The 25,004-nt window shown below is 42.2% G+C and overlaps 1 protein-coding gene across 1 annotated transcript in view; it reads right to left on the reverse strand.

Moving 5' to 3' along the window:
- Window positions 1-5,567: 5,567 nt before the first annotated feature.
- Window positions 5,568-25,004, reverse strand: part of LOC147711059 (protein Wnt-4) — a 243,834-nt gene continuing 224,397 nt past the window's right edge. The window contains exon 5 of the mRNA XM_086921882.1: window positions 5,568-7,149. Within this exon, the coding sequence (XP_086778008.1) occupies window positions 6,682-7,149 (468 nt within the window). The 3' untranslated portion in view covers window positions 5,568-6,681. The remainder of the gene's footprint in view (window positions 7,150-25,004) is intronic.

A 25,004-nucleotide genomic window follows, 5' to 3' on the forward strand; every position in this document is an offset into this window, starting at 1 on the left:
TTTGGCAATTGACACCCTCTAGGGTGCTCTTTGAGATTGAAAGACAGGCCCATGCCTTGTAATATATACTGTCTCTATACCCTGCAATAGATAAAGCTCCCAGGTATCTTCCCGGAGTATGTTTGTACCCTATTCTGCTTTCTTTCAGTGGTTTTGCCATGGCATGGTATTTTGAGATATTTTTGACATAAATTATTTAGTCTTCCAGTAGGGTAGATGTCTTTGAGGATTGGGATAAGGACTGATAAAGCTTATGGTGACTTGACGATTGAAAGGTTGTCCTGCAACTCTATGTTCAGTCTAGACATTACTGTGAGGCTTAGAGCTATCCGGATTGGGCAATTCTGGCAGCTAGCTGGGGCAGGGTCTCTAGGAGGGTGGTGGGGATACCAATTTATTGGACTAGAGCTTTGTCTGGAGTGTATTGCTCTACAGAAATGTAGGGCCTCATTTTGTACAAAATGATGCAGCGCAGCTCCGCAAGCCATTTTCCTGCTCCGAACAGCATCCTTTAAAAGCGCAGAGATGCGTCATATTAACAACAATACCACGCATCCGTGTGCTTCCCCCCTGCACTGCTGCACAATTGGCTGCTAGGCGCCAGTGCAGACAGCCTTCAGTCATGTTGCAAGTGTATGAGCTTACCATGACTGTATGGTGGTAGTCGATACTGTCTAGTTTATATATATATATATATATATATATGCAGGCCAATATTATGGAACTCATTATTGTGACACTCAACTATCAAAGCTGGGCGGCACTACTGTTGAAGAAAAATGTGCATCTTAGAAATGTAGACAAATGTCCACAAGGATGCAAATCTGTTAATTTTGGGATGATCTACTCAGCATACAACATGTCAGAGTGTATTTCCTGTATTTTTGAGGTCATCAGGCCCTCCCTGCCATTTTGTTAAGTTTCAGCTCAGGTTATCTGGGCATGTTCATGTGCTGTCTGCTCTCTTTCATTGTACACGTTATAGTAATGAGCTGTACTGAACAACGTAAACGTACTTGGGTGATGTCAACAGTGAGTGGTTTATTCAGTTTGTACTAGCTTTCTAGGATTACAGCAACCAATTCCTATTTGCAGTTTGTGGAATCACGATCCTAGGTCTTAGTTGGATAATGTGTCTCTTCTTGTTTTCATGCTGCATTGATTGGATAATAACATGAGATAGCAATCATGCGTGTAGACCAGGAAGGACTCTTGTTGCTATTCACTGATAATAGATCATTTTGTGACCTATCTCTATGATACTCATTTTATCAGCCTCAGGAGGATAAAAACCTGACTGAATCTGCGGGGATTCCCCTCTGTGACCATGGGGGCAAAACACAGGTTCCTGGCGTGGATGCATCAGTCAGTGTTCGTCAGTGGGTTGTCAGTTCTGCACCTTTTTGTCTACTTTTATGATGTATTGGTATGTTTTTTAAGCTGGGACAGTCCTGAAAGTACTTTTTCGTGGGGCCTCCTATTAGTGGTTGAACTTACAGCGGCAGTCTGTATGGGCAAGAACTCCTTTATGTAGTTTCCTGTAGTTTTTCTTCCTATGCCTAGACATATTTCAGAAGGATTTCATGCACTGGATGTGCTCTGTGCACTTCAGCACACTTGAAATTCGTGTTTTTTTTTTTTTTAGAAATTAAAATATTTCTCCTTGTTTTTACCTGCTTCAAGGAGGCATTCGTTTGTGACGCAATGCCTGGTCAACTAAGGATGCAAACTTAACTTGTAGTCTCCAATTTTAAATTCCTTCAGATTTAGAGGGTAGCTTAAATCTTTAAATTTTTGCTATTGCTTTTTTAGGTTTAAATATTTACGTATTCTGATAATATTTCGATTTTCTAAATATGGCATTGTGGACCCCCGCGGGTCTGCAGATGACAGGATAAGCGCCATGTTGCTAGAGTATTAGTATTTTTTCTTTTCTATGGCAAAACAGGTGCAATAACCTATAGAGTGTATAAAACGTGTTCAAAAGTATTGTGTAGGAATTGGTCTAACTTTTTAAATTTTGGTTCCATTTCTACCCCAATTAGGGTAAATTCTCTGGTTAAATCAGTGGAAATTGCATGGAGTGTGTTGAGTACTGGTTGTGTGTCCCGAGAGGTTCATGACTCTGTTGTTGTTTTGGACTTCTACTTGGCACTGGGAATAATGATTTCTCTGTGGTTTCCTTCCTGGAATCATGGGTTCAACTAGCCTGGAACCACTGGCGATGTTGATTGGATTGGGGTCTCCTGGTTTGATGGCAGTTTAGGTTGTTTTCATGGCTTTTCCATATTTGCAGCAGGTAAGGATTTTTTTTAAATTCATTTGGCATCATTTCAGTCTTTTGGCTTCTTTGTCTTCTGATGTTTATTATTCCGTGGTAATTTGATGATAACTTTGATTCTTTTTCTAATGAGAAATATTTGACTGGCTCCTGCTTTATTTATTTTCTACATGAGTGGTGCTTCTCTACTGAGTATGTACTGTGAAGAGGAATAAGAACATGGTAGTAATGACTCAGTTGTCAATTATGACCATTATGCTGAGTCTGACTATTCATTGTCACTGTATTTATTGTCTTCACTCCTCTAGGTAGGTCTTACTTCAAAATCTAGCATAAGTCAGTCTTGCTACAGTAGGCTATATTATTGTTTATAAAGTGTAGGTGGTCACTGGTCATATCTATATGGCACCAGAGTTTGAGGGGCAAGTTAAAAGTGAAATCTGAGTTAACACAAGAAAGGTGCCAGTTCTTCGGTGCTCGACACGTCACTGAATAGGATTAGTAGAACTCCGAAATAAAAAGATGAATGGTAAGAAACCATATCATAAATCACCAACATTTAAGGTCGTTTTTCAGATCATTTCCTTGCTGAACAGGGTGTCATTCCAGTGAAGCTTCTGGTAGTTTTATGGCTACCACTACAGAGTATGCTACAGTTCTTAATATACTTGGATTTAACTCAAAGCCATACGAAGTAATGCCCACCTTCTGAATTAGTTTATTTTCATTCAGGTTCAAAGTTCATCTAGTCCTCAAATAGTGATCAGACTGCCTATACGTTGAGGCCCATTCACAAAAGCATTGATGTGTGGCTGTACAGCTGGAGTATTCTTTTAGATGCCATTTTTGAATCAGCCCTTAAGCAACCAAACCTTCGACGCTCATGACGAGCTCAGCTCGTCATGATGTACACCTCTCATACGCTCATGACGAGCTGAGCTCGTCATGGAGCATGGGTTTCTGAATATTTCAGCACCCAGCGGGAATTGCTCTAGCAGCCATGGAGTTAAGAATTAGTAAAAACGCAAATATGTACTAAAATGAATGTTCCCCAAATATTACGATTTCAGATGTTAGGGGCCAATTGGCAAAGGCATGTAAGAGTAAGTAAAAGAGAACTGTTCTAGTATTACTTTACGTACTCCTAAATGCTTTTACGTCCCTGACCCTATATGTGCAAAAGGAAGTACTCAATTAATTACTCCTGAAATAATGTCTAAACTTTGAGCAATCTAAATCAGTTGTGTCCAATATTAGCCGATGTAATCCATGTCAGATTTGTATGCTATCTATCTGGGAAAAAGAACATTTAACAAGTATAAATATTCATATACATATACATAGTCGGGGACCATATTGAAAATATGGCAGGGAATCCGACCTCCTGGACTAACACTGGCACCTTTGGTCTAAATCCACGGGGTTTTCTTTGTTTGGATTTGAGATGCTATAGAAGCAAACTTTTTCGAGGCACGATTTCAATTTATGAGCTTTAGGTATACGCAAACGTCAGGGTCTTAGACTGCTAAGATGTAGCATTAACACGCTGCTGGGCCTAGTATAAACATGGTGTTATAAGTACAGTTCATTTTGTTCAGTGACCGAACACAGAGGTGCACCTCTCCTAAATCTTAATAGTCTGAGTTAAAATGATGGTAGATGTCCAGGTTGCTCCTAGCTACCTAAATTATATGTGGCTACTTGAATTCCTGGGATGGTGCAGAATGAACTGGGTATATCATGACAGGCTTTGCTGACTCAGTACACAGCTAAAGATGGGAATCTGCAGCACTGCCATGACATAAATCAATTACAAAGTGATAAATAGTGCTTGGGAAGGGTGACAACTCAAATAGAAACTATTTGTTCCAAGAAGCTCAAATATACACATAGAACTACACAGCTAACTTCACGTGTGAATTGGGTCTGCGATAGCACACCTGAACATGTCGTAAAACACTCCTCAACTCTACCAAACATTGGAAAAGGGCCCGTTTGGGATCCACATGTTGACTCCCACCCAATTTAGGCCACATCTCAACTGAAGAGCAATGCCAGCTTTGTTGTGCTTTGTCTTACAAGTCTGTGAATAGCCTTAGGGCAAGCACTTTACATCTTCAATGGGAAGATTAATATTTATAGCTTTTTCTGTAGATACTTCCCTTAAAACCTTTGCTGTTGTAGGAACATAGAAATACATTTTAAATCTCAGAAGAAAGCAATAACAATCTGGCAGTGGTGGAGTGGTGTTTACACAGAATATCGGAACCCCAAATATTGGGGGAAAAATATAGTGTCAAGAACATCACGGACAAAAATATTATGAAGGGAAGTTTCTACAGGTAAGTAAAGTTTTACTATATATAACTCTACATATATGTACCTTGACGATGTAGCTCTTCAAAGTACATAGATGTGGAGTAAAGAATAGTAAATATATACTGGCAGATGCATTAAAGTAAATACCGGGAGCAAATGGGCAGATTCTCAGAATCTGCACCTTTGCTCCCGGTATCTTTGCATTTGGGATGCATCATCCCAAATGCAAAAATCGCAATTTAAGGATTCCTTAAATTGCGATTGCATTTTAAGGAATCCCAAATTGAGATTCCTTAAATGCAATGCATGAAAGTAAAAAAAATAGCGAATTTGCTAATAGGGGGAGCAGATTACCATGAAGTTGGACTTTTGTGCATTTTTCAAAGATTCATGTTGCGCACACACATGCCCTTAGGGCATGTGTCTGTGCAACATATGTGCATAGATGTAATGTAATGTAATGTAAATGTAATGTAATGTAATGTAATTTTATTTTTGTAAAGCGCGGCTTACACTCCAAGGAGCATCTTGGCGCTGACCACTCATGTCTAGAGGTGTTTAACCAGGGAGCTAGTGGGGCACCGGTAGTACAATTTCAGGGGTGCAACAGGGTGTCATTTTGACACCCTTGCACCCTTGAAATTGCATGAGCAATTTGCGAGTACCTACTGGTACTCGCTAATTGCTCATGAAATCTCCAATACATTCCTATGGGCCTGTAGGTCCATAGGAATGAATGGGACAGCATTCCTTAATTGCGACTAGCAATCTGCTAGTAGCAATTAAGGAATGTTAAGGAATCACTATTTTAATAGCGATTCCTACATGCATACGTTTTTGCCACTCCTAAATAGTGATTCCTTAGAAATCGCTATTTAGGAATAGCAAAAGGCTACGTTGATGCATCTGCCAGATAATCATCTATTTGCACTTTACCTCATCAATATTTTAATCCTCGATTTTTTTTGACACAATATTCTGTCTATATGATATTTTTGGCTCCAATAAACTGTTATTGATCTGGTGGAGTTCAGCCCAGTTCACATACTCCCAGCGTCTCCATACAAATTAGAAAAAAACAGAGTAGAGTAGGGAGAAAGACTGATCTGGAACAGTTCAAGAACATTATTTCTCTGCCTCTACTGCTGAAAACCCTTTCTCTATTTAAATTCTGTAACCTTTTGTTCTATTGGACCATTGGGCCTCTATCGGACAGAGGCATATAGAAAAACCAAAAAAAGTACAAAAGAGGAAATGTGAAAAACAAAAAAACTGTATCAGACTCGTTGACATGTTTTGCTTCACAGCAAAGACTTTTGTTTTGGAAATGCCATACTCATTCTTTTGTGTAATGCCTGCCGTATCCAGCACGCAAGCTCCTGGAGTACTGGATGTGGCTGTTTGCATTACAGGAGAAGGGGTGAAAGTGTCTATCTTCAATCAAGCACAGCACGGGGTCTCCTAAAGCAAGGAATGAACAGATAATAGACCAACATTTCTAACAACTAGACTTGGCCTATACAATTTCCTTCCCTCCTGATGTATTTATGATATACAATAACAATATAAAACAATGCCTATGCTATCTTTTTTTCCAGTAAAAAATATATCAAGATTTACACAGTCTCTTTTGGTCAACCTGTGGGTGCTAAGCCTCACTGAAAGGGCACGGTGGATAGTGGGTTTGCATTTCTCGGTCAGTCATGTCCCTTTTCAGTGTTCTGCAGTTCCATAACTCCAGGATTTCTGAGGTCCTCTCCTCTCTTTCTGTCCCCAGAGAAGCAGCAGCAGCAACACCACGAGTGAGTTTCCACCACTCACATCTCCACCGAACTGTTCCTCACATAATTGTTCCTTAGCAATAAATAATGACGCAGACAAGAAAAATACAACAATGATCTCTTGAGACTTAAATATTTTCTTCTCTTTCAAAGTTTTTTTTCCTCCACTTTCCCTTCTTGTTGTTTCCTTTTTCAGTCTCTGACCTCGTCTGGTCCTCGGGGCAGGCACGGGGAGCCAACAGGAGGAACTGTTGTACTGTCCACGCGAGTCAAGGACTCCTGGGGATCCAGAATCCCTAATCACCGGCAAGTGTGCATTTCTACCACTTTGTGGCATTGTTTACATTTGACGTAGCAGCACCAGTGGAACTTGCAACTGCACCTTTCCACTATTTCCACTTCTTCTGTGTGAAACCCCCTCCCGCAGCACATCAACTCACAACCATCAATGGCCTTTGAAGTCTTGTTGCACTGTCGGCCCGCTGTCCCCAGCACCCCATTCTTTAAGTCGTGGTCACAGAAATCTGGGCTCGAATCCAGATAGACTAGGTCCTCGTCTGTGTGTGGCTTAAACTGTGAATTTTTTGGTACAAGAACTTTTGCAGAGCCAATCTTCTTCTGCTCTACCTCAGTGGCCCCATCAAATTTCTCTTTGAGCACATTGCCAACTTTGCGAAACGGTGGCATTGCCTTCCAGCAAGTCTTCACCTCACAGGATCCCGACACACCATGGCACTTGCACTCAACTCTCATGTGGCTTAGGATTGCCTGAAAAGATTACAGAAAAACATGTGAAATTATGTTTTGCCACTAGTTCACCTATCATGAACTGAGAAAAAAACTTGAAACTGAAACGTTCTATAAATATAAGAACAATAATAACAGAAACAAATCATATAAAATCCCCAAAGAAATATCTTTGCTCCACTTAGTTGCCTATGTAATATGAATAATCGAAATCATGCAAATTAAACAAATATGGGAATAAGGACTTACACGGTAAGCTTTTATATTTCACAGTAAAGATAACATTTGAACAAAAAATACCTTGCAATTAAAATCACACCTAAAAAAAAATCAATATAGCTTTTCACTCCTTAAGCATATTTATGGAGTGGCCATTCCACACTACACACCTCATCGAGGCTTCTGAAATCCTTTCGATGCTACCGAGAATATAAAGCCAATGATTGATTGACAACGTTCTATGTCCCAAAAATGTATTGGGGGTTCTGTAGGTGTGGTGGCAGAATCTCAACACTGCAACCACCGCCCAACCGTAAAGCCCCAGCTCCTCCTTTAAAAACTAAATAAAAAGTACCTTAATTTCTTGAATTTCATTCTCTAAGTTGAAGAGTGTTGTGGTAAACATATCCTAAATTTCTGTAAATGGTCCAGGACGCCAAGCATCACTTGGGCTAAAAAAGTTCTGTAAATATAACGGCAGGTCTTTGACAAATAAAAACGGTTTTATTGAGGTGAAAGTCAAACCCTTGGGGTTCAGGGTCGTTTCAAATTGCCACGTCTCAGGAGCTAAATTTAAAAAAAGAATATTGGGCCACATGTCTCAAACAGGCCAATTGGCAGAATCGGCCCCTTTGCGACCGGTATTTTGCCATTTGGGAGGCATCAACCCAAAAGCAATTCGCTAAATAAGTAATTGCAAATTTTGCAATGACCTATTTTGCGAATGAAGTTAGGGAATAGCAAATTGCAATTTGCTAAATACGATGCATTATGCATTTGCAACTTGCGTTTTCGCTATTTGGAATCGCAAATTACCATCAACTTCAAGTTGATGATAATTTGCAATTCTTTTGAAAAATGCTAAGAAATGCATTTTTCAAAGTGCATTGTGGTACATACACATACCCTTAGGGCATGTGTGTGCACCACATTTGCATACTTACCTTTTTTGGGGGTGCATCAGTGTGGCCTTTTGGCCCTCTTGCACCCTTGAAATTGCATGAGCAATTTACGAGTACCTATTGGGTACTCGCAAATTGCAAATGCAATCCCATTCATTCCTATGGGCCTCTAGGCCCATATATGAATGTGAAGCCATCCCTTTAAAGCGAATCACAATTCGCAATTCACTATTAAGGAATATGTAGGAATCACATTTTTTTTTCCGAAACCTACATGCATAGGTAATTGCGATTCCTTAATAGCGTTCCTTAATAAGCGCTATTAAAGGATTCGCAATTCCTACCTTTGATGCATGTGCCCCAAAATTCTATTTTTGCTGTGGACATTTATCTCTGGAAATGGCGTCCCCATATTTTATTCTTTGAAATAAATCCCCAATTTGGAGGTCTATTTCAGGAATAACCATAGTCCCTCATCTGCCTGGAGTTGTCTAAAAGCAAAAGGAACAAATGATGGACGGAATGCTGACATTTTTCAACCACTCACCTCCAGCCCAGAGATCTGGGTTTAATAGATCATTATTTTGCCCACTATGGGCCCGATGTAGGTAGCCCTTTACCGATCCGAATCGGCCGAAAATACCGATTTTCGGCCGTTTCCGATCGGTAAAGGGCTACCGAGATGTAGGGGCACATTTTCGGTAATTTTACCGAATCGGTATCATTACCGAATTGGTATATTTACCGATTTGGTAATATGTACCGAATCGGTAAAATAATTACCGATTCGGTAATATTTACCGATTCGTTAAAATTACCGAAAAAGCAATGTAGGTAGAAAATTTACCTATGGCACATGGCTTACAGAATCGGTATTTTACCATGGAATACTGATCCATGGTAAAATACCGATTCCTGTGTACATGCACATCTGTGCATGTACACATGTGCCATGTGACAGACAGACGTGCCCTTAGGGCATGTCTGTGTGCCACATTGCACACATGCCCGTTTTGGGGGTGCTAGAGGGTGTCAAAGTGACACCCCCTGCACCCTTGTGAATTCTTTAATTACCGATTCGGTAAATACCGAATCGGTAATGCCTAATCATTCCTATGGGCTTCAAAGCCCATAGGAATGAATGGGCATTACCGATTCGGTATTTACCGAATCGGTAATTAAAGAATTGTTAAGGATTCGGTAACGAATCCAGATGTTGGGACCTACATCCCATTTACCGATTTAGAAATACCGAATCGGTAAGATTCGGTATTTCTAAATCGGTAAATGGGATTTACCTACATCGGGCCCTATGTCACTATGCATATGGCTGGGTCCAAACTGGTGTGGCACAGTGAGTAAAAGAACGATGGATTAAACCAGATCTCTTGACTGGGGGTGAGCAGTTAAAATATTTCAGCACTCTGTCCATCATCTTGTTGTGTTTGCTATGTTCACCCTAAGTAGCCAGACATGGGCCCCTTGCTCGCTGTGCCACTGAATTCAAGCCTAGCTGATGAGAGGTGATACCGAGAAAGCGGTTCCAGCTTATTTGTTTCCAGTCCACGTAGGACCTTGCCTGGCAGTTCAGGCTGGACTGCTCCCATGAGGAGCAGAGTCAAGGCTGATTTGCATATGGCTGGGTCCAAACTGGGTGAGCAAAAGAACAATGGATTAAACCCAGATCTCTTGACTGAGGGTGAATGTTTGAAAAGTTTCAGCATTCTGTCCATCATCTTGTTGTGTTTGTAGTTGTCTAAGAGATGGGACATTTAGAGTTTTTTTTTATCGGATCTCTTCAATTGGCAGTTTCAGTCATGCTGATTACAGATATGATGACGTCACTGCCATTGGCAGCAGTGATTTTCCTCCACTCTTAAGTCCCCATCTCTTGTGAACAGGTGATCCCACAACCGATTTCCTCTCAGGGTGGCATGAAGTACAATCTTAAATTGGGCAGCCCGGCGATAATTTGTACTGTGGGTGTCCTGCTTTCTCTGCAACAGATGCATGGAGATCAGGCCACTTACTTTAAAAGCATACCCTTTATAGATCTTATCTCTCAATAATTTAACAAAACTCTAGGTCTACTGAGTGAATTCAGTCTTCTCTCCACACATTGTTATATTGCCTCCCAAGCCATGGCAAGTACTGACACTGTACTTTAAAAACTTCCTGCATTTAATTGATCTTAACATACGGCCAAAACTTCCTCACCTTCTTCCTCGTTTAAATGTCTTAGATGTTAACACTCCGTATTAGAACATTGCTTTTGAAGAAATGTTCATTCAGTTGCTGTCCAACTTTAATTTGTATTTTATTACCTGTGCATTTTATGTATATTTTGCCAAACTAAACAAACAATAAGTGATTAAATCATGCATCTACAACAGCTATGCTGTCTATATCTGTTTGTATAAATATAATGTGCATGTTTACACAATGGGGGAATGACTACAAATGCCCAAAGATAGTGGAGGCAACATTCAGCGAGGAGTACATTTATATAATTGTGTGGCAATTGTGGTAAACAATTACAAACACCTACTTTAAGAGAGATAAACTGTTCTATCCTTTCGCGTTAAATATGCTTGTATGTTCTAAATCTTACTGGGCACAAGCACATTTGGGTAAAGGAATTTATTAATTAAAGAGACCTTAAAGCATTAGTTTAATATACATGTTGGTCCCATGGAAGGAGGATGCATTGAAGAAACAGATTACTACATAAACACTAGGGGCCAGATGTAGGTGCTGAGAGAGCGCAAATTTGAATAAAAATTATGTATAGGCCATATTTACAAGCACATCGTATAACGTAGAAATGAAATGTATATCGTAATGTAAAGTTGACACTTATAGCATATAGGAAACCGATATAATCCAAAGTAATATAGGAAATGTAACTGTATTCACTTTAGGACATGTATTAGATTTAGAAGGCCCGTATACGTAGTGGGCTAATGTAGAAATGTGTAGAAATGCTTACGAAATGTAGAACGTGCAAAGTAGAATTCATGTACGTGTGTAACCTTAAACCGGAGAAACGACAAGAAATGTAACGTAGAGAAGTGCGCAGAAAGTATACATACGACGATATAACGAATAAGCATATAACCTCGTACTCTATGTATTATATATATTCTATGTAAAATGTATTCAAGTATAATCAAGACTTTGCTAAAATGCGATTAGAGATAAATGTGTGTTAAAGGTTATACTGTGTAGAAGGCTTTTTGTAAGAATGTTAGAAAGGTTTAGGTCATTTGTGATTTTAACCTGACTGACCAAGGGTTCGCAGGAGCACAGTCCAATGTGTGTAATTTAGTGGACTCACAGGAGTCGTGAATAGCTTGATGTGGACGTGAGAGCCAAGAAGTCTAGCACTTGTTAGATTTAAGGTGACAATGCCGGACGGGGCTTATTGCCTAAACGTGAGGAGAGACGCTTGGAATTTGAGACTTGTTTTTGAATGACCATTCACAGGACCTAGAAGGGTCAAGAATCGCAGTTGTAAGTTAAAGTCTTGTTTAAGTTCATATGACTTTTGATCTGAAAGTGTCAGTAGAAGTCGCCAACAAGAAGATGAAGATGACATCTAAGGAGAAGGGTCAACTTAACGGACGACGCAAAGAGATGAAGTAATGGAAGAAGCCAGAAGCTGACATCATCGGGGAAAGTCCGTGGTGGGCGTCAAGGGGCGTTTCACCCACACTGTGATTGTGTATTTTAGGGACAGCACCCCGGGGAGAAGAGAGCGGGAACAGCGAACAGCTCCGAGCAGAGGCCATCATAGAGAGCTCAGAGTAGATGACTTGAGCAGATGCGCTGAGAGAGATCAAGGGCGCAAGGGAGCAGTAGGCCGAGGACCCTTAGAGAGCGGATGGGTAGGCAGAGAGGGTACTGCTTCTTAAACTTAAGTTACCTTTAGAGGCTAAAGAGAGTTTGAACTTCTTTGGGAGTCAAACTGCTGACACCTTTTTAGGTTAGGAACTTGCGAAGTAGGGATGTCACTTAGTATAGAGTAGGGACAGATTTAACTTGATACTTTTCTCTTTCTGTAGATGACGCAAAGGAACCACTTCACATCGATGCTTTAAATTGCTGATTCTGGAATTGATTTTGTATTCTTTTGTATACTTTTGAGATTTATCCTGAGAGGATTGTATTAGCATTCAAATTTGACTTTTATATAAAACTTTCAAAACTTTATCAGTTGTAAGTGGTTCTTCTGAGTGGCGTCAGTTTATGGGGTTTATTTAACCTATGCGGGGTTTGTCTTTTACTCAATGACAGATACCAACGGTCCAAAATTGACGAATGAGATAAGGTAGCTGATTGATCATAAATTGATATCAAAATCTCATTCCCCGCAGTTGGTAGCAGAGGATGGTTATCTTCTTGAGGAAGACGACCTAGGCCAGGTTTAGTTTACCCCAAGGTCCCTAGTCATCGACGACCAGAAGAAGAATCGCAGCCGAAGACGGTGCTGACGGGGTGTCGAGAGAAAAGCAGCAGAGTCGGTCGAGAGTGAGTATAAGGGTCATGCGTTGTAAGATTGCGGTGTTTTTTGTTGTTCTTGTGTTGTAATGTCAAGCGGAGTTGAATGCCTGTAGTGTGATTGAGGGAAGGTTGTGAGCGCGCGCAACCGGATGAAATCTTAAGCTCCAGGGAAGGACTTAAGTGGTTCGGGTGTATCGAACACCCAGAGTAATTTGTCTACCATTGAAAGGGGGTCATGAGGTACCATTGATCGCCCGACAGACCGATGATAGGGGGAGCGTATGAGTGAGTGAATGAGTAACGGACGCTGGTCATACGTTTACTGTGTGTAAGTAACCTATCAGTTGAGGCGATCGTCTGACCGTAAGAGGGAAGATGTTTCGTCAGTTGAGGTAGCAATTACAGTTAGACTGTGGTCGTAAAGTCAGAGAAAAGTGATCGCTTGGACGGAAGTAGTCATTTTTCAGTGTATGAATGAAAACGCATGCGAAATCGTGAGACGAGTTGAGTAAGAAGGAGAACTGCTGCAGAGGGAACGAGTGACGTCAGCATAGAACCGCGCTGAGATTGGTTAGTTTGTCAGACGTCAGCGAAGAGTCGCGCTGAGATTGGTCGGTCAGCGAAGAGTCGCGCTGAGATAGGCCGATTAGCGAGAGCCGCATAGGGATTGGTTGGTGGTTGTCATCGGGACGTAAACGAGGAAGAGTAAAGGGAAAATTGTAGATTATCGAAAATGAAGTGTTTTAAGAGTTTAAGAGCACTCTTTAGGAGGAATAGAAGAAACTTATATGCCGGAGAGGAAGCTCCACCAGAAGGCACACCAGCTTATCATATGGCAGTGAATGTAGGCTTACACTCGATACTATGGATCTCCGAGTGGAATAAGCTGACTGAAGGGAACAAGGAACTGACGTTTCCGAGATTCGGAACGTTTAAGCTAGATGTGTTGAACGAACTAAAAGCGGTAATGCTTGCAACAAGACCTCTACCGAGGCCAACACAGTTCGAAGCACTTAGTGTATGGTTTAGAACAGTACACGAAAAGAGCGTAAAGAGGCGTCAAGAAAGAGTGAGACGATCAGTAAAGGCAGTACAGGATGCCAAATGGGATGAGGAAGCTAAGAAATGGAGGGTGCAGAAGATAGAAGCAGATAAACTGTACCCGATGCTAGAAGTTACGGGAGAAAGGAAACCTCTAGAGGAAGATGAGGAAAGCGAGACAGAAGAGGATCTGATAGAGAGGCTATTGACAGATAGACCACCTCCGTACAGCGGAGGGGCCGCAAGTCCCATATTACCACAAGAGGACGGAGCTAGATGGGGGGAATATAAATTGATCCCAGTAACAGAGTGGGATGCCAAGAAAGAGGAGGAAGTACCTCAATCTAGTTCCGAACAGAGAGTAGTGGGAAGATTCGTGGTCCAGAAAATGCCAGAAACGCAACATGCAAGGTCCTACCAAATGCCGGATGCTCTACAAGTACCGGTTACCATAGGCCCTATTGTGTCAATCTACAACCCAGAAGGGGTCCAGCAGGAGGAACAGGCACGATGGGACAGGGAAAGGGCAGAGATGGAGAATAGGAATACCATGATGAATCCTCAGAGACAGATACTAGCACCGATGAGTCGGAGTACCCCATTGGATGCCGCAATAGGTCCCTGGGTAGAGCAAGGGGGTCAAAGAGGGCCAATGGACTTAAGGGGACCAAAACCGAAAACCCATAAGGAATTAAGGGAATACTTGAAAGAATGGGATACTGCCGAAGAGGTTCGGAGTAAAAGTTTAGAAACAGGAGCAGAGTGGAGAGACCAGGATAACAGGATCCTCTCTCATTGTGGAGCTGGCGAAAGCAGCCCGGAGTGGGAGAGAGGGAGTCAGGAAAGCAGAGGAATTAATTGTCCTACTATCAGCGGCAATAGACAAATGTGCGACGACAGGAGTACAGGGTGTGGCGAAGTGCCTCGCGTCACCTTTAGTGAAGGGGAACGAAGGACGCAGGAGTACCGAAATACTTTCAGATGCACTCACCATACCCCGAGTGAAACAGTGCAACATTGGAATCACGGGAACATGGAGAGTCGTGAAGGGTCTCGCCATGCATCCGGTGAACGCGAGCGAAGTCATGAGAATATAGGGAGTCGCGAAACGTCTCGCCATACTTCTGGTGATCAGGATCGAGATCGCGGGAGCATGGAGGGCCATGAAGGACCTTATCGTTTATTGAGCGACACCAGACAGCAAGCGAGTTACAGTGGTTTTGAACAGAATGGATCCTATCTCGTATCTGGAGAAACCGAGCCGAAAAGGCGCAATGTAGGGATGGGGGATGGAGTAATGTTCCACCACACCCCACGGGAAGATGGAAAGGCTTGGGATCTAGAGAGGTGGGAACAAAGGGATGGAAAGAAAACTCCTCATAACTCACCTGTGTTCAGGCGTAGGGCGCATAGTGGAGGTGAGAGGGGTATGAGCGAACCACCTAGGACTGACATACTGAGAGCTGAAATAAAAGCAAGACGGATTGATGTAATGAGTTTGAAGTCAGACTTAGATGAAATAATTGATGGCACAGTGGCAATAGAGAGATTAGAATTGTACGCACCAGATGAAATACTGTTCTTATCCAAGGATGTTACTCGGAGAGCGAGGTCAGCTCATGAAAATTTATCTAATTTGGCAAATAGGTATATGATAGACCTGTCACGAACCAAAGCTTTACAGCCCAATCATAGGCTAAATTGCACAGACCTAGATTTGGATGAACGTAGAACGATTGGACTGAGAGTACACATACGGGAACTAGTCATGTGTATCAGAATATGGAGAGATCTGGATAGATGGGAGGAAAGATGGTCCAAGAAGGGATCAGTTAGAAGAAGTACAATTGCGAAGTCCCAAGACACAGACCTAATGCGAATGGAAGCTTTCCCTTTGCGAGAAATCGCGAACGGAAACTACGTCCATGTACCTTGGAGTAGGGGGGATTTAGCGGCATTCACTAATTCTTTCCCCAAGTTAAGAGAAAACCCTGTAGAGTGGTACAAGCAGGTAGAGAGGTTCATGAAGATCTCTAAGGTGCTGTGGATCGATTTGAACACATTGTTCGATATCGTAGTACCCGGAGATCTGTGGACGGCATGCAAGCTTAATGTTGAATGGCCTACTTGTGAGCCTCCGAGAGATAACCGGACAAATGGTCCATCAGATAGAGTCATGGAAAAATACGAAAGAGTAATAACATGGCTAAAAGAGAAAGTGCCAGTGCAGGACATAGACTGGGTTAAGATAGATCGAACAACTCAGGAGCCCAAAGAGACAGTTCACGAGTTCTATGAGAGGCTACTGAAAGCATTTAAACAATACAGTGGGTTAGACGTAATGGATCCTAAGGACATAGGACAGTTTGTGTCGAAGTTTGTTTTAGGATTGAGACCAGACATAAGCCTGATGATACAGCAGCATTTGATCTGTTGGCAGAACAAACCTTTAGATGAGATTCTGAGGTATGCAAGGTACTGTAGCGATGAAATAGATTCAAAGGCAAAGAAACTCAAGGAAAAACTAATGCTGGTACAAATGCAAGCAGCTGGAAAGGGTGGACAGCGGCAACAGGGAACAGGAACGCAAGCAAGGAAACAGAATAATCAGAGCAGAGATGAGGAGGAAAGACCAAGACCGAGAATGGATATTGCGACACTAAAAAAGACAACGAGGTGTCACCAGTGTAACGAAGTGGGACATTGGCGACGTGAATGTCCTTACAATGTTGAGACAGGGGAATTAGAACAAGAGGAGGAAGAGGTACAGAATAACGTGGTTAAGGGAGTCGCAGTCCCGAAGGGAAAGTTTATCAAAGGGGGGACTCAGACTCCTCGAGCCCCGTTCCCTCAACCACCTCGCATTGCCAATGGAGGGAAAACCTATAGACAAATGCCATTGTTCGTAGGGGGAGAAGAATGCTACTACGTTGATCCTCTTACAGGGCAACGAGTGAATAGGGAGGAAGATTGTACTCTAGGAGCCGCCTTGGAAGTAGATCAGAGAGGACCTTACGTAGAGGCTGAGGTAGCTGGATGTCCTACAACCTTTTTGGTGGATACGGGGGCCACTCGATCCACGTTGAGATCAGCGGTAGTCCCAGGTCTGCCAATATCGGGAGAGACGATTCAGGTGGTAGGAGTCGCAAACAAGAGGATGACGAATCCTCTGACCGAACCAGTGTCAGTAAAGATAGGGAATTACAGTGACGAACATCAGTTTGTGATCTGTGATTCTAGTCCTGTGTGTTTGCTGGGAAGAGATCTGTTGTGTAAATTGAACTGCACAATACATTGCACACCTGAAGGAGTAGAAGTGCAGACCAATGATGAGGATGCTGATTTTAAAGTTGTAAACTCGCAGGAGTGCGTGGAACTATATCCTACCTTAACAGTGGAGGAGCTTCCACAGGATTTGAGGGAGAAAGTTTCAGCGGAGGTATGGGATTTTACTGGAGAAGAAATAGGATTGATCAAGGGAGTAGAACCAGTAAAGATCCTGGTAAGACCCCATGCTGAATATCCAAGAACACCACAGTATAAATTGACACCGGAGACGATTGCAGGAATAAAGCCTGTGATCGAATACATGATTAAACAGGGAATACTGAAGGAGATCGTGGGTAGTCCATGTAACTCCCCGATCATGGGTTTGCAGAAACCTAGTGGAAAATACAGAATAGTGCAGGATCTTCGGAAGATTCATAATATTGTTGTTTCATGTTGTCCAGTGGTACCGAATCCATCAGTGATATTATTTCAGATACCGTTCCAAGCTGAATGGTTTACCGTGATAGATATGTGCCAGGCTTTCTTTTCGATTCCTTTAGATGAAGAGAGTCAGTATCTTTTCGCTTTTAAGCTGGAAGATCGCGTTTTAACATGGTGTCGTATCCCTCAGGGGTATACAGAAAGCCCGTCGATCTTTAACCAGCTATTGAAGAAAAATCTTGAAAGTCTAGTACTGCCCAAGAATTCGGTTCTGGTCCAGTACATAGACGACCTCCTAGTTGCGTCAGAAACTGAGGAAGCTTGCAGAGAAGACACCATAACCTTGTTAAATCACTTGGCCGAGAACGGACACAAGGTGTCTCCAAGTAAATTGCAGTATTGTAAGACTGAAGTGCAGTACTTGGGCCATAGGATTGAAAAGGGAAAGCGGAAGGTGTCTCCAGACAGAATAGAGGCGATCATGAAAATGAACGCGCCTACAACACAAAGAGAAGTCAGGATGTTTCTAGGCATGGTCGGTTATTGTCGGCAGTGGATAGCCAACTTCTCACTGAAGGCAAAACCGTTATTACAACTGACGCACAAAGGAGTAAGTGATCCGGTACCATGGGACAAAGATTGTTTGATGGCGTTTTTGCAGCTGAGGGAGGACTTATGTCGCGCCCTGGCTTTGGGAATGCCTGATTACACAAAACCGTTTTTGCTTTACTGCTGCGAAAGAGAGGGATGCGCTTTAGCGGTTTTAGCCCAGATCCACGGAGATGCGCGCAGGCCAGTGGCGTATTTTTCGGCTACATTAGATCCAGTAGCCGCAGCGTTGCCCGGATGTCTCAAATCCGTAGCTGCAACGGGTGTCAGCATTGAACGTTCTGAAAGTGTGGTAATGGGTCATCAGTTAGTGGTGTACGTACCGCATTCTGTGGAATTGTTAATGACCAGGACGAAGACTCAGCATCTGACAAATAGCAGGCTCACACGCTACGAGCAAGTCATACTGGCTGCCGAGAATGTGACCCTAAAAAGATGCTCCGTCTTGAATCCTGCAACTTTGATGCCACTTCCGAATGAGGTGGAAGATGAAAATTGTACAGATCATGACTGCCTTGATGTGACTGAACTATGCACCAAACCGAGACCCGATATTGTAGATGAGCCATTGACTGACCCCGATGAAATATTCTTTGTCGATGGTTCATGTGTAAGAGACAATATCGGTCAGCTGAGAGCAGCTTATGCAGTTTGCACAATTACGAGAGTAATAGAAGCCGCTTGCCTGGAAGGAGTACACTCCGCTCAGGTAGCTGAAATTGTTGCTTTGACGCGTGCTTGTTTAGCAGGCGACAAACTTCGAGTCACCATATACACCGATAGCCAGTATGGTTTCGGGGTAGCTCATGATTACGGGCAGTTATGGTCTCAAAGAGGTTACATGACCTCCTCGGGTTCTCCCATTAGGAATGGAGAATTCGTGAGACTCTTGTTAGAGGCATTGCAAGGTCCAACAGCTATTGCAGTTGTTAAATGCGCTGCACATACAAAAAACGTAGACTTTGTGTCACAAGGTAACCGCTATGCGGATGAAGTAGCGCGTTACTGCGCAGAACAGGGATATTCTCACACTGATGTAAAAGTGGGGGGAATCCAAGAAAGAACGGAATTGACAATGTTGTTGGATACTGTAGATACGTGGGATGAATTAAGAAGTGTTCAGGAAAATGCACCAGACGATGAGAAAAAGAGTTGGGAAACAGCTGGTTGTTCTAGAAGTGAGATGAGTTTCTGGATATCTGCCGATGGGAGAGCAGTTTTACCAAATGAACTTGTTAATCCAATGGCAAGGAAATTGCATGGATCAGCTCACATAGGTAGAGATGCTATGGTGAGAGTGTTCAGACAAACGTGGTTTAACCCAAAGTTTAGAGTAGCGGCAGAAGCAGTGTGTCAGCGATGTACGATCTGTCAGCAGCTAAACGTGGGAAAGAGAACACCAGTCACATTGAGTCATATTGGGAGGTCTGGGGGGCCTTTCAATAGAATGCAGCTTGATTTTATAGAAATGCCTAAATGCAATAGACTCAGATACGTTTTAGTGATTGTTTGCATATTTTCTAGATGGGTTGAGGCTTACCCTACACGTAGGTGCGATACACTTACAGTAGCAAAATTGTTACTTAGAGAGTTGATACCGAGGTTTGGGGTGCCATCCTCTTTGGAATCGGACAGAAGAACTCATTTTAACAGCGAAATAGTGAAGATGCTATGTTCAGCTTTGGGTATCGATCAGAAACTTCATTGCAGCTATCGACCAGAAGCTTCAGGGATTGTAGAGCAAATCAACAGCACGATAAAGTCCAGACTTGCCAAAGTTTGTTCCGCAACATCCCTGAGTTGGCCAGACGCACTTCCAGTGGTTCTTATGAGCATACGTAGCACACCAGACAGAAAAACAGGTCTCTCTCCACATGAAGTGCTAATGGGGAGAGCCATGAGATTGCCATCGGTTCCGACTGCAGCCCTAGTGAACATCACAGACGATTTGATCTTGGACTACTGTAAGGGACTATCTGATGCCGTTAATTCTGTGTCCCTCCAGGTCCAGGCTGCAGAGGTTCCATCAGCACAAGATTTGTGCCATGACCTGAGTCCGGGGGACTGGGTCCTGGTGAAAAAAAAACGTCAGGAAGAACTGCTTAGACGTGCGCTGGAGAGGACCGTTTCAAGTCATACTTGTGACGAATACTGCAGTAAAGTGTGGAGGCCTGCCAAACTGGATACATGCCTCACACACCCGAAGAGTGCCAACACCTCTAGAAGAAACAGCTCCTCTCTCGGATGAGAATCCGGCAGGAAGCGGAGAAGCCACGGAGGGGGAAAGCCAAGCTGTGGAAGTGATTGAAGAGGCTGAGACTGAGACGGAACAGGTCGACGAAGGTCAGGACACCAGTGGGACCGAAGTCGCCTCAGGAGAAGAGAGTAATTGGGAGATCAAATCAGACACTGAACAAGCAGAGAGTGACCAAGAGACAAGTCGAAGAACAAGGAGCGGGAGGACAAGGAGAGATGAAGCTAGTTGGCCGGAGAGAAGGAGAAGGCCAAGCTTGAAAGCAGATCAAGAAAGAGCTCTTGTCCCGATCGCTGAAGAATCGGATCAGGAGGAGGAAACTACAGACTCAGGAACTGAAAGTCCAAGGAGATCGAGAAGGGTACGTGTGCCCTGCAGAAGGTACGCCACCCCAGAGTGGACTTATCTAGCAGATGTCTTGGGGACAGAAATCTGGGAGAGTGAAGAAAGTGAAAGTAATCGATCACGATCCATTTGTGGCAGTGGAGATATGGATGTTGGCGCCTGGACTCGAGACTGAGGGGTTACTGACTTTCACACTTCCCATACCCCCATATTTGAGTCAAATTCAAGATCTAGTGCTAAATAGATTACAGTTTCCGACTTTTGGTCATCAAATTCCAGAAGAAGAAGAAAAAGTCATTTGTTTTGAGTTATTGGAAATTGTTGTGAAAGCTGCAGGTACGAGAATAATTGTTGATGCATAAAGACTTTTGTATATAAGTTATAAAGAAGAAGATAACTTAGCGCCGAGTGGAAAGAAGAATAAAATTAGGGATTACATTTAGAGGACGGAGAAGGGTTAGGGTTGTCTGTTGCTAAAAGAGAAAAAGACATTGGTTGCGAAAAAGAGACTTTGTTGATAAAGGGCACTTTACAGACTGAGAAAGCAAATAAAGCGAACAAAGACTGGAAAAGAAAAACTTTTTCGCAGAAGAAGGAGCTACACTGTTTTGATAACATGGAGAACGGCAACCCAAACCGAAAAGCCAGATGTATAGTAGGTACACTTATAGCAATAGTAATATTCCTCATAATTACAGTAGTGACAATATCATACATAATAGGACATGAAAGCGATAAGGAAATAACAGATGTAAAAACTGTAACGACTTTGAAACCTGCTCTTGTGGGGAAGAAGGAGGAGAGCAATGTTATACGTGAAAAGGCGTTACTAGCAGATGAAGCTCGTAGATTACATATAGACGAGTCACAGGGAAACTTTAGGTCAAACGCATATGCTAAACTATTGTACGAGTATATCGATGCCATTGAGGCCAAAGATTGCTATGTTTGTATGCAATTGCCGGCTTCTGTAGACGAAGGCATTAGATATCATCATCTCCCACTGACTTATGGGATAACATGTAGTTTACTGCTCAGTATATTTTATGGTAGAGAAGGATTTGAGTACTACTTTTCAAATTATGATTCGGTACTGCCTGAAGTTCCGAATTATAAACAAATGAATAAGTGGGACTATTACAAAAAGGAGGATAGACTAGCCAAATTCTTTCTTCCTTGGGATACCCTAGATACTTCATATGCACGCAGAAATAATCTAACTTGCAAAGTGTCAGAGGTAGAGAAGAAGTTTATAGGACAAGTAGATGACAGATATAGAAGGCAGAAGATTCTGAAAATGTCAGGACAGTGGAAAACAGATTGGACCGAAGAAGAGAAGGCACATAAAAAGAAAGGTAGCAATGGTCCAATAGCTTTGGATAGAACGCAGAAAGGAAAGTTATGTTTAACTCGAAGCAAGACGTATTATGAGAGTGTATTTGTAGGTGAAGTGGATTGCGAACATGCTTTTAGATTAGAGTACTATACGAAAGACTTTATGAAAGGAATGCAAGCGATTCCGAATGTATATTTTGTATGTGGAAGAAATGCCTATGTAAAACTACCTGACAATTGGTATGGTTCGTGTTACTTGGCAATTGTCTTCCCCAAAATATATCATGCAAAGGATGTAGCGATAATAGAAGGAAAGGCTTCGAGGAGAGCGAAAAGGGAAGTAGGAGATGCAGAAGTAGTAGGAGATGTATTTGGAGCAATGTTTCCTATGTTAGGTTTAATACTTAACGATGTTAAAATCAGGAGACTAGCTACAGTTGTAGATAGATTATCTGCAAGTACTGCAAGGTCATTAATGTTAGTAGAAGGCGAGATGCAGTCGATTAGAGCAATGGTTCTTCAGAACCGACTTGCTTTAGATGTACTGCTAGCAAAAGAAGGCGGAGTTTGTAAGGCTTTGAAGGTTCAGGAATGTTGTACTTATATTCCTGATAATTCAAAACCACTTGAGAAAGTCATAAGCAACATTACACAGATTCATCAAGAAATTGAAGATTTATCAAAAATAAACGTTTGGGAAAAAGTCGGTCATGGAGTAGGAAAGGTTGGGAGTTGGTTTGCCAACCTTGGTAAAAGCATAGTATGGTACATATTAAAACCTGTATTGATAGTATTAATTTGTATAATCACATTGTTAGGTTTAGTAAAATTGTATAAATGGTATAGGTCGAACCGGTTACAACGAACAATGAGAGAACAAGAAAGGAGATTAGCTGTTTTACAAGATCAACAGTACAAAAGCTTAAGAGCACTTGAAACGATGAAAAGAGGGAATATTGTAACTAGTCCTGTTTAGAGATGTTATTCAAATTGCATTTAGTGATGACTCCTAAAAGTCATCAAAGGGGGGACTGAGAGAGCGCAAATTTGAATAAAAATTATGTATAGGCCATATTTACAAGCACATCGTATAACGTAGAAATGAAATGTATATCGTAATGTGAAGTTGACACTTATAGCATATAGGAAACCGATATAATCCAAAGTAATATAGGAAATGTAACTGTATTCACTTTAGGACATGTATTAGATTTAGAAGGCCCGTATACGTAGTGGGCTAATGTAGAAATGCTTACGAAATGTAGAACGTGCAAAGTAGAATTCATGTACGTGTGTAACCTTAAACCGGAGAAACGACAAGAAATGTAACGTAGAGAAGTGCGCAGAAAGTATACATACGACGATATAACGAATAAGCATATATCCTCGTACTCTATGTATTATATATATTCTATGTAAAATGTATTCAAGTATAATCAAGACTTTGCTAAAATGCGATTAGAGATAAATGTGTGTTAAAGGTTATACTGTGTAGAAGGCTTTTTGTAAGAATGTTAGAAAGGTTTAGGTCATTTGTGATTTTAACCTGACTGACCAAGGGTTCGCAGGAGCACAGTCCAATGTGTGTAATTTAGTGGACTCACAGGAGTCGTGAATAGCTTGATGTGGACGTGAGAGCCAAGAAGTCTAGCACTTGTTAGATTTAAGGTGACAATGCCGGACGGGGCTTATTGCCTAAACGTGAGGAGAGACGCTTGGAATTTGAGACTTGTTTTTGAATGACCGTTCACAGGACCTAGAAGGGTCAAGAATCGCAGTTGTAAGTTAAAGTCTTGTTTAAGTTCATATGACTTTTGATCTGAAAGTGTCAGTAGAAGTCGCCAACAAGAAGATGAAGATGACATCTAAGGAGAAGGGTCAACTTAACGGACGACGCAAAGAGATGAAGTAATGGAAGAAGCCAGAAGCTGACATCATCGGGGAAAGTCCGTGGTGGGCGTCAAGGGGCGTTTCACCCACACTGTGATTGTGTATTTTAGGGACAGCACCCCGGGGAGAAGAGAGCGGGAACAGCGAACAGCTCCGAGCAGAGGCCATCATAGAGAGCTCAGAGTAGATTACTTGAGCAGATGCGCTGAGAGAGATCAAGGGCGCAAGGGAGCAGTAGGCCGAGGACCCTTAGAGAGCGGATGGGTAGGCAGAGAGGGTACTGCTTCTTAAACTTAAGTTACCTTTAGAGGCTAAAGAGAGTTTGAACTTCTTTGGGAGTCAAACTGCTGACACCTTTTTAGGTTAGGAACTTGCGAAGTAGGGATGTCACTTAGTATAGAGTAGGGACAGATTTAACTTGATACTTTTCTCTTTCTGTAGATGACGCAAAGGAACCACTTCACATCGATGCTTTAAATTGCTGATTCTGGAATTGATTTTGTATTCTTTTGTATACTTTTGAGATTTATCCTGAGAGGATTGTATTTGCATTCAAATTTGACTTTTATATAAAACTTTCAAAACTTTATCAGTTGTAAGTGGTTCTTCTGAGTGGCGTCAGTTTATGGGGTTTATTTAACCTATGCGGGGTTTGTCTTTTACTCAATGACAGATACCAACGGTCCAAAATTGACGAATGAGATAAGGTAGCTGATTGATCATAAATTGATATCAAAATCTCATTCCCCGCAGTGCCTTAATACCGGTCGGAAACGGCCGATTTCGGCCGTTTCCGACCGGTATTTGGCTTTTGAGATGTAGGGGGCATCTGATTTACAGAATCGGTAAAATACCGAATCGGTAATTTTACAGATTCTGTAAATCAATATGTAGGTGGCACTTCACAGAGTGCCACAGGCCCTTTAGGAGTCGGTATTTACCACCCAATCCTATTGGGTGGTAAAATACCGAATTCAGGTGTGCATGCACCTCTGTGCATGCACACCTGTGCCATGTGACACACAGACATGCCCTTAGGGCATGTATGTGTGCCACATGTCACACAA

This window comes from Lissotriton vulgaris, chromosome 5, assembly GCF_964263255.1.
Source record: "Lissotriton vulgaris chromosome 5, aLisVul1.2, whole genome shotgun sequence".
In the NCBI taxonomy this organism is placed as follows: domain Eukaryota; kingdom Metazoa; phylum Chordata; class Amphibia; order Caudata; family Salamandridae; genus Lissotriton; species Lissotriton vulgaris.